The sequence below is a fragment of the Thamnophis elegans genome, chromosome 2 (genome assembly GCF_009769535.1).
Source record: "Thamnophis elegans isolate rThaEle1 chromosome 2, rThaEle1.pri, whole genome shotgun sequence".
Taxonomy (NCBI): domain Eukaryota; kingdom Metazoa; phylum Chordata; class Lepidosauria; order Squamata; family Colubridae; genus Thamnophis; species Thamnophis elegans.
The window spans coordinates 155,700,700-155,715,383 of NC_045542.1; the positions used below are offsets into that span (position 1 = coordinate 155,700,700).

At 42.3% G+C, this 14,684-nt stretch overlaps 1 protein-coding gene across 1 annotated transcript in view; it reads left to right on the plus strand.

Annotated features, from left to right (window-relative positions):
- LOC116502419 (zinc finger protein 850-like) overlaps positions 1-14,684 on the plus strand; it is a 36,673-nt gene that overhangs the window by 11,143 nt on the left and 10,846 nt on the right. Inside the window, exons 4-5 of the mRNA XM_032208313.1 lie at positions 6,838-7,790; positions 10,389-10,501. Of these exons, the coding sequence (XP_032064204.1) occupies positions 6,838-7,790; positions 10,389-10,501 (1,066 nt within the window). The remainder of the gene's footprint in view (positions 1-6,837; positions 7,791-10,388; positions 10,502-14,684) is intronic.

Genomic DNA, 14,684 nt, shown 5'->3' on the forward strand with positions numbered 1-14,684 from the left:
CAGACATACATCCCTAAGTACATCCCTAAGTACCTTCCATCATTTCCTCTCTGTTAGTGAGAATTAAGTCCAATATGGCTGATCCCCTCGTTCCCTTCTCTACATTTTGGGAGACAAAATTGTCTGCAAGGTTTGTCAGGAACCTGTTTGATCTTCCACTTGGTGCAGAGTTGCTCAGTTGATGTCACAGAAGTTAAAGTCCCCCCCATTACTATTGTAATGTGATGCCTACATATCTTAGTTAACTGCTCTATTTCTTTAGACATGTAGTTATTTCTTATATATATTGCAACTCCACCTCCATTTTTAATTTGGTCTGTTTCTTTTAAATAATTTAAGTCCCTCTAGCTATATAGTTGTGCTTATATGACTGATTTACCCAAGCCAAAAAGGGAACCTTATGATCTGGGTGGATAAAAATTTATGATTTTTAAAAAAAAATAAAAACGGATTTTTTTTTATTTAAATCGGATTTTTTTTATTTAAATCAAATTGATTTTAATACAATACTTTTGAAGTAAAATATATCTAAAGATAGTTTTCTGCTTAAGATACATTAATAATTTAGTTTATTCAGCATGAAATGGAGCTTAGTTTTGTAGCATGAGGCTGTATATTCTGCAATATTGGGACTGTCGGTGAGTCAACAGCGGGTCAAAGGAAGAGCCGTTGCGGGACAGAGATGACAGCTGCTCTTTTAAAATTACGATTTAAATCGAGTTGATTTAAATCAAGTCCTTTTACTAGTGGTTCAAATTGTGATTTAAACCAACTCGATTTAAATCAAACCCACCCTGCTTATGATTGAGTTGATATTTCAAGTTCGATCGTGCTAGTCTTCTCTACGTCAATCAGTCAGAATATAGTTGGAAGGGACCTTGGAGATCTTCTATTTAGTCCAGTGGTTCCCAATGTGGGGCCGACACTCCACTGGAGGGGGGAGGAATTTAATTTTTTAATGGGGGCAATGTGAACCTTGTTTAAACCAAGTTAATGGCCTTTTAGGTTTTCTCCAAATGAGTAGAGTTCACTTTTTGAGTAAAGTAAGAATTATATGTCATGGCGGGGTGGGTAAGTGGGCAATCAGGATTTTAAAGATGCTTAAGTGGGGCATGGCCAAAAAAAGCTTGGGAACCAGTGATCTAGTCCAACCCCCTTCCTCAAGCAGGAGACACTATACCAGTTTAGACAGGAGGCTGTTCAGTCGTGCCAAATGAATCAATTTTGGTCTTTGTTTTTTCATGGTAATACATGGGGGGGGGGGCGTATTGCTTTCATATCTCCTGTAGCCATTTTTTAAACAATAACAAAATTAACCCATAAATATGAATCTCAGAGGATACCAAAAAGAGCACTCCGAACAACAGACAATGAGAAGCAGAATTAAAACATAAAACAAACCATCAGTCAAAATCTTTTCCACCACCTCCAGAAAGTGTAAAAACTCTTCTTCCTCCTCAGCAGATGAGAGACGAAGTAGAGAATTAAAAGAATAAAGTTTTCACTTGGAAAAAATATAAAATAGTTGGAAGTCAGTGGGAAGGAAAAATATCCCTTGAATAGCGAAAATGGGCAGGCCTTTGAGGAAGGAAAGAGTGACTTGAACAAGAGAGAAACTCGCTACATGAAATGTTATATCTCCCGGACTACACGTACATAATTGGACATCATAGTATGGATGGCCTCCCTAGCAATTTCATGTGGATGTTAGAACGTAACAGCAACAGACTTGTGCGCCGCAGCATCCCAAATTTCAGGGTCAAAACTTGGCCCTTCTTCTCCCACACTGGAACCAGCCATGCAGGCAGAAGTAGAACCACAGTAATAAAGTGGCTCCCATTTCCAGGCCCCAAAGCCAGCCCAGGAGGATATCCTGGTCAATGGTACTGAAACCTCATGAGAGGTCCATGAGGTACACAATGGTTATATCCCGTCTATCTCAAAACCACCAAAGTTCCATGAGAATTGCAACCAGTGGCATTTTGGTGATGTGGCCCAGCCTGAACAAGATTGGGAAGGGCACAAGTGCTTTTCTGTTGCACAAAATTGTATCCCGTCTATCCGAAGCCCTCCAGAAGTCCATTAAAATTGCAACCAATGACATTTTGGGGTGTAGGGAATCAGCAGCCAACCCCCTCCCAGAAGAATAAAATATTTGGGGAATATTAACAGAGGCAAAATATTACATTTCCCCAAAGGAGAAATGGCAACAAAATCTTAAGGGAGCCAGAAACCAGCACCATTTCCCCTTCCACAAGTAGAAATTGAAGAGGCCAGCTTTTAGAAATGCTGATTTGGTAATCCATTCAGAAAGACTGGGTCAGACAGGAAACTCCAAATAAGCAATTAGACAAGCCAAAAGTTGACAGGATGAGCTCAGACAAGCACCTAGGATTTGCATTTCCCCTTTCGCCTATAGAGCCAGCCATGACCCCATAGGAATCTGATGACAGCCATTAGAATATTAAAGGACATGTTTTTGCACAGGAACAGGGAGCTCAAGTGCAAAACTCAAAGAAGGTATAAAAACCCACCCTCAACTCCCTTTTGTCAGCTGTCCCAGAAGTGCTGTTGGTTGTGTTTATCCTCAAACTTACTTTTCAATCAGCCTCCATTTTATTTTATTCCCATCTTGGACCTGAATCACATGGATTTTTCTTCCCACAGGTGATGAGCTCCGGCATGAACCCAGATTGAGAAGGGCCTTTCCTCCTCCACAGTCCTTTCTTCTGGTGGCAAAGTCAGAGCTGCAAGCAGAGGGTGAGTTCAAGTTCCAGGCTGCCAACCTTTCATTCCACTCTTCAGCTGGAAAACTGCACTTCATTCAACACCCCCACCCCCAACAACTCCAGATAGAGACAGAATTAGTGTATTTTCAGGCTCGCTTCACTAGGTGGAGCTGTAACACAACACCGTTGCGATATCCAACGGTAGGGGGCGGAGCTGAGCCATCTCCCCAGGATGTCAGCCAAACGCCCATTGCTGTTCTGGGTTGCAGTGCACACATGTGTACCAGCCACCTGGTCTTCCGGTTTCTAATGCACATGCGTGCGGGAAGACCAGCTAGCCCGCTGTTTTCTAATGAGTTGCTCTTGTAGTTTCCGTCGCGTGTGTGTGTGTGTGCATTTTGGCATTCGGTGCCTTTTCGGTGCGTGCATGCTCCCATTTCGGCATTTGGTGCCGAATAGGTTAACCACCACTGGGCTGGATTCTAGAAGGCCCACAAGGTCCTTCCCAGCTCTATTCTGAATGTAAGATGTAGGAGATTTTTAAAAACCTTTATTCTTTTATATTTCATACCTGACCCATTTACCTCAGTCTCTTGATTCCTTGACATATTATTGTCATGTTGTTTTCCTGGAAAGTAGGAGTCTCGTGGGTAAAATGGATGATTTAAATCTTGCATCGGATTTGGGCAACATTTCGTTTGTTAGCGTCCCCTCATTTCTAAATTTAGATTAAAAAATTGTGAATGCAGTTCTAGGATGTTTTGCATACTGAAATGCAGATAGATTTTCTACATAAATTATTATTTTTTGTTTCGGTATGCATATATTGTGATTTTACCTAAGCCAAAAAAAGAATTTTTTGATTGAGTTAATATTTGAACTAGGACAGGGGTTTGCAACCTTAAAAACAAAGAGCCATTTGGACCAGTTTCCCACAGAAAACAAAACACCGGGAGCCATGAAACCTGGGTGGGTATGGTGACTCACTCCCATCCGATCACATGACACCCTAGCCACGCCTACCCAGGTTTTGTGGCCCCCATGTTTTTTTTCCCATGGGAAACAGGTGTGTGTATGTGTGTGTGCCTTTCTCTCTCATCTCTTTCTTTCATCTCTCTTTCTCCCTCTTTCTCCCTTTCCCTTCCTGCCCTCCCTCTTTCTGTCTTTCTCTCTCTCCCCTTCTGTCTCCCTCTCCCATCTTTTTCACTCTCTCTCTGTCTCTCTCTCTCTTTCTCTCTCCCTCTCCCATCTCTCTCTATCTCCATCCCTTCCCCCCTCTCATCTCCCTCTTTCTCCCTCTCTTTCATCTCTCTCCTCATTTCTTAATCCCCCTCTCTCCCTCTCATCTTTTTCTTTCTTTCTCTTTCTTTCTTTCTTTCTTTCTTTCTTTCTTTCTTTCTTTCTTTCTTTCTTTCTTTCTTTCTTTCTTTCTTTCCCTCTTGCTGTCTTTTTCCTTCTCTCTCTCTTTCTCTCCCTACCTCTCCTCCCCAACCCCACTTCCCAACCCACACACCCAGGGAATAACTGTAAGGGAATTCAGCCACGTTCTCTCTGTCTCTGGAAAGATACAGAAATAAACTTTGGGTTGAAAAGGTGTGACTGTCAGGCTGTTCCATCACAGTGCCACTTAGATTCCCATATGCCCTTAGAAAAACATCATCACAAGCAGCTGCACACTCGCACAGGCACGCTTATGCATCCTGCAGCTGGGTCCAAAGTGGCCAGAAAATGTAGTCCCTGGGCGTCCCCGAACATGCTTGGTAGGCAAATTAAGGGACAACCCCTCCCCACCCCCATCACCAAGGCTTTTGAATCCTTGCAAAACTGGCAAAGGCGGAGAGAGGGGAGCAGACAGAGCCAAATTGAGTTGAATATCTCTCTGTCCCCCCTCCTATCTCTCCCCTTCCTTTCTGTCTCCTCCTCTCCCTCTCTCTCTGTATTGGGTCTTCCCCCCACCACATGCCAAAAAGAAAGCCAGCTGAGCTTCTCCTTCTAGACACCCCCCTATCCTTTCCCTTGCTCCCTTCCCTCTACTCCCCATTCAATGCCACTTCAGGATAGAGGAGCATGCACTGGAAAGGCGTGTTGGGCTGACGTCGGAGCATGCCTTCTGACTCTCCGTCATTCGGCCCACAAACTCTCTGCGCTCCGCCAGGCCTGGCTTGCTGAGGAGGAGGGGGAAGCAGCCATGATACCTCCGCTCCCCCACCCCCAGGGCCCCAGCGATTGCTGCCCGGCTTCCACAAAGTCACGCTGCATTTCAAAGGCAGCAGCTTGTGTTGGAGGTGCCGAACAGCGGTACAGCTGCGAGAGCCAGGCCAGCCCTCTCCACCATCTGACTTGCCTATGGGGGCGCTTCTGCTGGGCCAGCAGCCGCCCCTCCCGCCAGGCTTTTGTGCTCAGTGCTTGGCTGGGGAAGGGGAGCGCTTCCGCACGCCGCCCCCTTGTTTATCTTGGCCCCACCGATGAGGGAGGAGCAAGGCCAGGTTTGGGGAATGGCCCCCACCCTACAAGATCTGCCGCTGCTGTTCTCTCCCTGCCCTTTTTGTTGGCAGCAAGAGAAAATGTAGACGAAAGCGGAATGCTGTTGCCACGCAAATGCAAATACAGGGGCTCTTTGTTCCCACACTAAGGCTCCATCCATCATCATTGTAGTGACCAGGGCAACACCTCTTTCATCCCTCTGATGTGACAGGACCACAGGGAGCCTCAGCAGAGGGGTGAAAAAGCCGCATGCAGCTCCGCAGCCGCAGGTTTCCAATACCCGAACAAGGATCTGGTAGTCTTCTACATGGCAAATGAATCATAATGTTAAAGCTGAAACTATAGGACTTTGATGTTTCTTCCTTTATGGTAATATATGAGAGTTGGGATTTTTTTTTTCTGCTTTCACATCATTTTTTAGAACCTCTTCTGTAGGTATGGCCTGCTTTGTGGGAGTAGCTTGCCGGCCATGTGACTGAGTGGGAGTGGCTTGCCGGCCATGTGACTGGATAGGCATGGCCAACTTGTAAAATGTGGTGAAACTTACTTAACAACGCTCTTGCTTAGCAATCAAAATGTTGGCTCAGAAACTCTGGCATTTGAAGCACACAAGTCTTAAAGCTGTCAAGTTGCAAGACCCTTGCACCCCATAACCCTTAGAAAAAAACCCCCAGGGGTGTTCAAACCTGACAGCTTTAAGACTTGTGGACTTCAACTCCCAGAATTCCTCCTCTGGCTCTTCATCTTGATGTGCGGACGGGCGGGGGGAGGGAGCTGGAACCGGTTCTAAAAGGCACCGTAGATTTGTGGAACCTCTTCTATAGAAGAGGTTAGAACTGGCAGGAACCCACCACTGTTTCACATGTCCTACAACAAATTTTTAAATAATAATGAAACTAATTTATTAATATGAATCTTACAGACAAGGAGGATGCCAAGAAGAGCACTCTGGACAACAGAGAATGAGAAGCAACCTTAAAATGCAAAACAAACCATCAATCAACATTTTTCCAACTTTCTCCAGAAGTGTCAAAACACTTCTTCCTCAGCAAATGAGAGACAGGGGAGAGAATAATAAGAACAAAGTTTTGAGCAGGAAAAAATAGAGTATGTGGAACTGAAGCAAACATTACGTAAGAAGTCAAGGGAGATAAGATCGGAATAACAAAAAAGTGGAAATACCGGGAAGTGAGTGGAAGGGAAAAGGTTCCTTGGACAGCCAAAATGGACAGGTATGAATGAAAATCTATGACGAAGGAATGGATGGCTTGAATCAAAGAACCTCCAAGTAACAGATCAGAAATATTTTTGGCCTCAAGAGTCCAAGAATAACAGTGTGGGGAAAAAGCTCACAGACTGCCTATTGTGGGAATAACACAGATTGCAGATCTCAGCTGATATGGAAGAGAGGATCCACCCAATGAAAAACGAAACAAATATTTGGAGTGCGGCAAGAGCTTTACTCAATAACTCTTCCTCATGATTCATGGAAGGACCCATATTGAAGACAGGCCCTACCAGTACTCCCAATGTGGCAAAAGATTTAGCATGCAGACACAATGAGAGGACTCACACTAGGGAGAAACATTTTGAATGTTCGGATTGTGGGAAAAGGTTCACACAGAATTCTGACCTGGTGATACACAAAAGGACTCACACGGGAGAGAAACTATATGAATGTCCAGATTGTGGGAAAAGTTTCACACAGAATTCTGACCTGGTGATACACAAAAGGACTCACACGGGAGAGTGTCTGGATTGTAAGAAAATTTTCAGTCAGAATTCCAATATGGTGGCACATCAGAGGATTCACACAGGAGAAAAACCATATGAATGCCCAGTTTGTGGGACAAGTTTCACTCAGAATTCCAGCCTGGTGGTTCACCAGAGGACTCATACAGGAGAGAAACCATATAAGTGTCCAGATTGTGGGAAAGGTTTCACTCAGAAATCCAAAGTGGTGGTACATCAGATGACTCACACAGGAGAGAAACCATATGAGTGTTTGGATTGTGGGAAACGTTTCCAGCAGAATTCCAACCTGGTGATACACCAGAGGACTCACAAAGGAGAAAAACCCTATGAGTGTCCTGATTGTGGGGAAAGTTTCGGTCGGAATTCCCACCTGGTGGCACATCAGAGGATTCACACAGGAGAAAAACCATATGTATGTCCAGTTTGTGGGAAAAGTTTCTGTCAGATTTCCAGCCTGGTGATTCACCAGAGGACTCATACGGGAGAGAAACCATATAAGTGTCCAGATTGTGGGAAAGGTTTCAGTCAGAATTCCAATCTGGTGAGACATCGGATGACTCACACAGGAGAGAAACCATATGAGTGTTTGGATTGTGGGAAACGTTTCCAGCAGAATTCAAAGCTTGTGATACACCAGAGGACTCACCGAGGAGAGAAACCATATGAGTGTGTTGAATGTGGGAAAGGTTTCAGTCGGAATTCTGACATGGTGATACACTGGAGGACTCACACAGGAGAGAAACCATATGAATGTCCAGAGTGTGGGAAAGATTTCAGATATAGGTCTAGCCTTATAAAGCATGTAAGGTTACATATAGGGGAGTAACCAGTCAACTACCCAGATTGCAGACAAACATTGTTTTGCACAAAATTCCTCCCTTATCACACACAAGAAATTGCACTTGTGGCAAAACTTGATGTCTGTAGAGAAATCTTGAGTTTTGTTTCTTATCTCTCGTTTGTAACCCAACTGAGCAATTTACCATATAATTTCTTGCATGGTTCTTTCTAGTGAAAATCTGCCCTGTAGCACTGTATGGCACTGAATGCTGGGCAGCAACAACAGGGACCCAAAGCTAGATCCATGCCATGGAAATGCGAGTGCTAGCTTGGATATTGGGCTTCTCCGTTCTTGAACACTTCACAAATGACACTATTAGACAGCATTTTGGTGTGGCAGCAATTATAGAGAAGGTGAGAGAAGGCCAACTCCACTGATATGGCCATGTCCAGAGAGGAGCACCGTCCACCATGGCCAAGACTTCCTACCAACTAGAAGTCAATGGCTGGTGACATCGTGAACATCCAAAACAGATGGCAAGACACCATCAACAAGAGCAGAGCCGAGGTGGTGCAGTGGTTAAATGCAGCACTGCAGGCTACTTCAGCTGACTGCAGTTCGGCTGTTCAAATCTCACCGGCTCAAGGTTGACTCAGCCTTCCATCCTTCCGAGGTGGGTAAAATGAGGACCCAGATTGTTGTTGGGGGCGATATGCTGACTCTGTAAACCACTTAGAGAGGGCTGAAAGCCCTATGAAGCGGTATATAAGTCTAACTGCTAACAAAGATATACAACCCTGTGCCTGTGCCCTGGAAACACACTTTACCATGCAAGGCAGCGTTCAGTGATGCAAAAAGCAAACCCCGAATCTGTGGGAATACACTAGAAAGAAGATTCTTTTTAGTGAAATATGTCTTATGATCAAACATGAGAAGAACAGAATAGAATCTGTATTAGGTATGTTTGTTGCCTTGAGTTACTTCAACATATAATAATGGGAGATATAAATACATACATCCCTTTTTCTTTATGTATTTTTGTTCAGTAAAAAAATGTATGGGGCACACCTAACTCATGACTTCACACGTTTTAGAGCAATAAAACCTTAATACAGAAATGAATCAACCCCATCAATTGCAAAGGGCAAAATGCAAAGCCTCCACGGTTAAAATCTAATCCTGCAAATACAGGGCACTTCTAGCAAGGTTGATGGTATTTTGATGATCTGGGAATCCCGAAAATGTGATTCTTGCTTTTGTTCGATTTTGAACTTAACCAGGCTTCCTGGCCTTACTAATTGTGTTCATGTCAGGTGCCATTCTTGCTCAAAACTGGTTATCTTTCTCCTTGCAAGGAGTCAAAGTGGAGAAGTTAACCTCAGGATTAGTGGCATATAAATTTAATAAAAACCTGGTTCCAAATCAAGCAACTCTTCTTATCCCAGTCTTTAGGGGAAGAGCTGGAGCTTTCTTATTTTACACAAGACCAGGAGGATAAATGCTTCCCAAACGTCATGGGGAAGGGTGTTCCATAGGGCAGGGTTTGCAACGGAAAAGGGACACTTCTTAGCTCCTATCAGACGGCAATATTTAAAGCACGGGCCTAGCAGGATGTCCAACCTATCTGGCCTGGTAGAACATATGGATGCAAAAATAATAAAGATGGGACAATAATGACAGCTGTCTTGGTGGTCTAGTGATTGAAATGCTGTGATGCTGGCTGACTCTGTCCACTGCCTTGAATTCGATCCTGATGGTGCTTGAGGTTGAGTCAGCCTTCCATCCTTTTGAGATTAATAAAATGAGGACCCAGATTGTTGGGGACAATATGCTGACACTCTAAACCGATAGTGGCATAAAGCATTGTGGTGGTATATCGGTATAAATGCTATTGTTATAATAAAGAAATCGCTTTAAAGGTGATGGCCAGCATGTTGAATTGCACCATAAATCAATCCAGTGCAGCTCGCACGATAAAGATGTTACACAGATAATCTAGGGACTGCCATTACGATGAGTGTTGCTGCCTTCTGGACCAGTTGAAGTTTTTGGATGGCCCAGGGTAGTAATCCAAACAGGAGGTGACCGAGGCAAGAATGACCCATTGTGCAAGTCCTTTCTGGTCCAGGATAGGATGCAATTGGTGCACCTAATGAATCTGCTAACCCCCTTCCCTGCTCAAGATTTCCTCAAGTAGGAGCTGGGGAAAACGGCCTGAAAAATGACCCCCAAAACAGCCGAAAACAACTCAAAAAATGCCCCGAAAACTGGCATTTTCGTGTCTATGGAGCAGAGATGGAATTCAAGCAGTTGTTAAAATTCAGCACCAGTTTGGCAAACTGGCTAATTCCACCACTGGCTGACCCCGTCACCACTTGTTTTGGGGCCATTTTTGGCCATTTTCCATCCATTTTTGGGCTGCTTTCAGGCTGTTTTTCATCCATTTTCTGGGATTTTCTTTTTCAGCCCATTTGAAATTTTTCAAAATTTAAAAAAGAAAATTTTCTTTTTCAGCCCATTTCCAGGCCGTTTTCCAGATGTTTTCGGACTGTTTGGAGAGGGCTTCTTGGGACCATTTTCCATACTGTTTTCGGGCTGTCTTTGGCAGTTTTTCAATCTGTGTTTGGTCCATTTTCCAGCTGTTTTGGGGGCTGCTTTAATGCTGGTTTTGTGGCCATTTTTGGCCCTGAAAAACGGCCCAAGAAATGGCCCAAAACACAGCCTGGAAAAAGGCCCGAAAACAGCCCAAAAGGTGGGCGGAAAATGAAGACTTCAAATTTTCCATTACCTCTCTTGAAGCTGTACAATAATCTGGATTTGAAAGGGGAAGAGGAATTCCATATCAGAAACCAAAGAGCTTCAGTTTTCATGCTTCACCATCAATCTCCCCCCCTCCCTTCCGCCTTCCAGTCCTTTTTGGAAATTTGGCATGACTCTCTCCTTCACTACTGCCCTATCCTGCCCCTGATCCCTACACAAAGAAGTTAATGAATGTTTACTTCACCCCTCCCCTGCCCCTTCCCCCCATTTTTCCATGTGGCTTGTTCATTGACTGGTATGAGGGAATTGTTCCTCCTATGCCATCTTCAAATCAACAAGAGACAGTGCCTCAGATGTACCGGTTTCCACTGGACTATTGTTGGGCTTTTGTTAAGCATTTTTGAACCTAATAAATAATTTCCAAAGTCTCTAGCTTGGCCAAAGTGTTCCTTTTGATATCCATCTAATAGTATTTCGTCACCCGACAAATGCGTGCACGACAAAAGCGCGCCAACGAAACCGCGGCGATAAAAGCCGTGACATCATAAACGTGCCCAGAACAACGTGCCAACAAAGCCACGCCCACAAAAGCGCGATTTCAGTTAAGGTAAGGGTTACGTTCAGGGTTAGGTTTAGGGATTACAGTTAAGGTAAGGGTTAGGTTTAGAGTTAGGTATAGGGTTAGGTTTAGAACTTGCGTTTATTACTTTGTTGAAGGCGCGCTTTTGTTGGCGTGCTTCTGCGCTCATTCGTCGGCGCTATTGAGAACTCGCGGTTTTGTCAAGCGCGCTTTTGTCGAGCGCGCATTTGTCGGTGAACCATAGTATTTTTGTTCTGAGAAGGCTTCCACTGTTGCAGAGAAGGTGGACTTTATAATGGTAATTTGAAGTCTCGCATGCCATGTTGCCATACGATTTCTTTTTAGGAAGGAAAAAAAAAGCAGGGACAAGGCTTTTAAAGCCTTTTCCTTCATAAAATAAACAGTAATTACATAGTGATCAAGGGCTGAAATGAAGAACAACACCTTTTAAAATCTTTAATTAGAAACCCCCTGCTGGTTTTAAGGTTTAAACTTAAGCTTTATGCTTTGAGAAACTTTGATAGAGATTTCTTGTGGGGAGAAAAAATTAATCAGCCAAGGTTTTTTTTTTTAAATGTTACACTAATTTTATATTGTATATTGCTTTTAATAACAGCAACAAGCTTACTTGAAGCAAAACATAAAGTAACTTAAAGCTAAAGTTCCCCTTGCACATATGTGCTAGTTGTTCCCGACTCTAGGGGGTGGTGATCCAGGGGTGAAATGCTACCGGTTCTGTCCAGTTCGCTTGAACCAGTAGCAAACAATGCTAAGGTTCGCCCGAACCAGTAGTAAAAACAAAAAAAAGCTTTAAAAAGTGAAAAAATGGTTCCATGACACTCAGCTGTGCACTTTTTAAAGTATTTTTTACTACCTATTTGCCCGAACTTGCAGGAAAAAAATGCTTTAAAACGTGTAAAAATGTTGGCCACGCCCACCTGGTCACATCACCACCAACAAGCCACACCCACAGAACCGGTGGCAAAAAAATTTAGATTTCACCACTGTGGTGCTCATCTCCATTTCAAAGCCGAAAAGCCAGCACTGTCGAAAGACATCTCCGTGGCCATGTGGCCGGCATGACTAAACGCCAAAGACGCACGGAATGCTGTTACCTTCCTGCCAAACATGGTTCCTATTTTTCTACTTGCATTTTTACAAGCTTTCGAACTGATAGGTTGGCAGAAGCTGGGACAAGTACCAGGAGCTCACTCCGTTACGCGGCGCTAGGGATTTGGACTGCCGAACTGCTGACCTTTCTGATTGACAAGCTCAGCATCTTAGCCATTGAACCACCACGTCCCTATTAAAGTAATTTAGGATGAGCCTAATTCCTACAATTTCAAATCCAATAAGCCATTTTCAGAAAGTAGCATTTTTATTATTTTACTTTGGCATAGATAGTACAGGAGAGAGCAGTGAACCATGATATAGTGTTGCCTCTATTTATGCAAACAGGTCAATCAACCAACATCAGTGATAATGATTGATAGTTTACCATAGTTGTGCGCCAGTCACTGACACCTGAGCCAAGCCTAACTTAATATAACATAAATCCCGGATTGAAAAAGTAATAAACTATTGGGGGCATCAGTTTAAAAGTAATAAAACATGCCCCCAATAGAGGTTGTTTCGTTCCTTTTGAGAAGCTGAAGATAGGGGATGTTTCAAAGACTCTGGAAAATTATCTGCCATATTAAGACAACAAAAACAACATCATTTTAGTCAAATTAAAAAAAAAAACTTGCAGAAACTTCAAATGTAAGCAAAGAAGAATTTCTGATAGCAACTGCTGGCAGAGATGAAAATAAAAAGCATTGAAAGTAGTAAAAATACCACTCCTAGGGATCTTGGTTTGCAGAAAAGGAGGCCTATTGTCAGTAGACAGCTCATTCCATGTTTCCATTCAAGTTCAAGTTATATTCTATATTTTCTATTCTATTCCGAATTGTGAATTCTATTCTACCTTTTTATATTCTATATGTTCTATTCTATTCTAAATTGTGAATTCTATTCTACCTTTTTATATTCTATATTTTCTATTCTATTCTGAATTGTGAATTCTATTCTACCTTTTTATATTCTATATTTTCTATTCTATTCTGAATTGTGAATTCCATGTTTGAACATTCTGTGAATCTGACTGGAGGAAGTCACGGATGGGAGCGTCTTTCTAAGACTAACTTTTTAAAAGCTGATGCTTTTAAAGGCTATTATTAATATCTAACATCTTAGGATATGTAGATTCAGATGAAGTCAATTGAGATGCAAGTAGGTAAATGCAGTATTGGTAATACTGGGCTAATAGGCAATAGAATGAAGAATTTATAAAAAATAAAGAGGAGTCTGGTATATGAAAGACAAACAATAGAAAGGAATCATACAATACAAGAACAATTAAGAAAAAAAATACCAACAGCAAAATTAAAACTAAACCAAACCCAAAAAATAGAAAAAAGACCCATTACATAAGATGTTCTAGATTACAATATTAAATATCTAATATGTACACTAAAGATACACATATCAATGGTTTACAAAATATATCCCTTGCTTAATATGCAAAATTAATACAAAAAAAGATAGAAATTACGTAACAATACCACAGTATTATTGTAAAATATCATGAACTTTGCATAGAAGAAAAACGTATTGCTTCATTCTTTTATTAGTTTAAAATACTGTATTTTCCAGAACAAAGAAATTACACATTTCCAAAAGACAAGCCTTAATGTCTGGAATAATATCACTTTTCCAATTTTCAATATAATTCTTTTTGCCACCCCTCCATGTCTGGAGCAATCACAATTCCTCATAGACAGTCAGATTCCTCAGTTTTGGAACATAATTTAGCATCACATTAAGATCTTTTAGCTGGATTGCATTCAAGAAATCCAGTATTATTGACCAAGACCACTTAGTATTTAATTGTTTAGTTACTTTTCCAACCATGATTTCACTCTGAGACAGTGGTGAAATTCAATTTTTTTTACTACCAGTTATGTGGACGTGGCTTGGCGGGCGTGGCAGGGGAAGGATACTGCAAAATCCGCACTCCCTCCCCAGTCCTGGGGGAAGGATATTGCAAAATCTCCATTCCCGCTCCACTCTGGGGCCAGCCAGAGGTGGTATTTGCCGATTCTCCAAACTACTCAAAACTTCCGCTACTGGCTCTCCAGAACTTGCTGAATTTTGCCCCTGCTCTGAGAAAATCCAAACGGAGCTGTTTGAAATGAGATAGGGGAAATAATACAGTTTTATGCCTTTCCCAGAAAAAAAAGCTTTTTAATGTGCCCTTTAATTAAGATTCCATACTATAAATAAAGAGAATAGAGGACAATTCCTGTGATTGAGAGGACTTTGTGTCTATATTAAGGGCAAGAATGATCACGGTTCAATGACAGAGCATGGATATTGCATATGCAGGCAAAGCAGAGCTGAGGAAAACGTCTGTTGAGATCATTGTGAGCTTCTTCTCATAAATTATGGTCCCTGAAGGTGTGAGATTAGTGATCCTTAGATGCCTTTATATATTTTTATTTATAAAGCATGTTTCTATTAGAGTCTTCCTTCATTAGATCTCCTGCTCAGGATA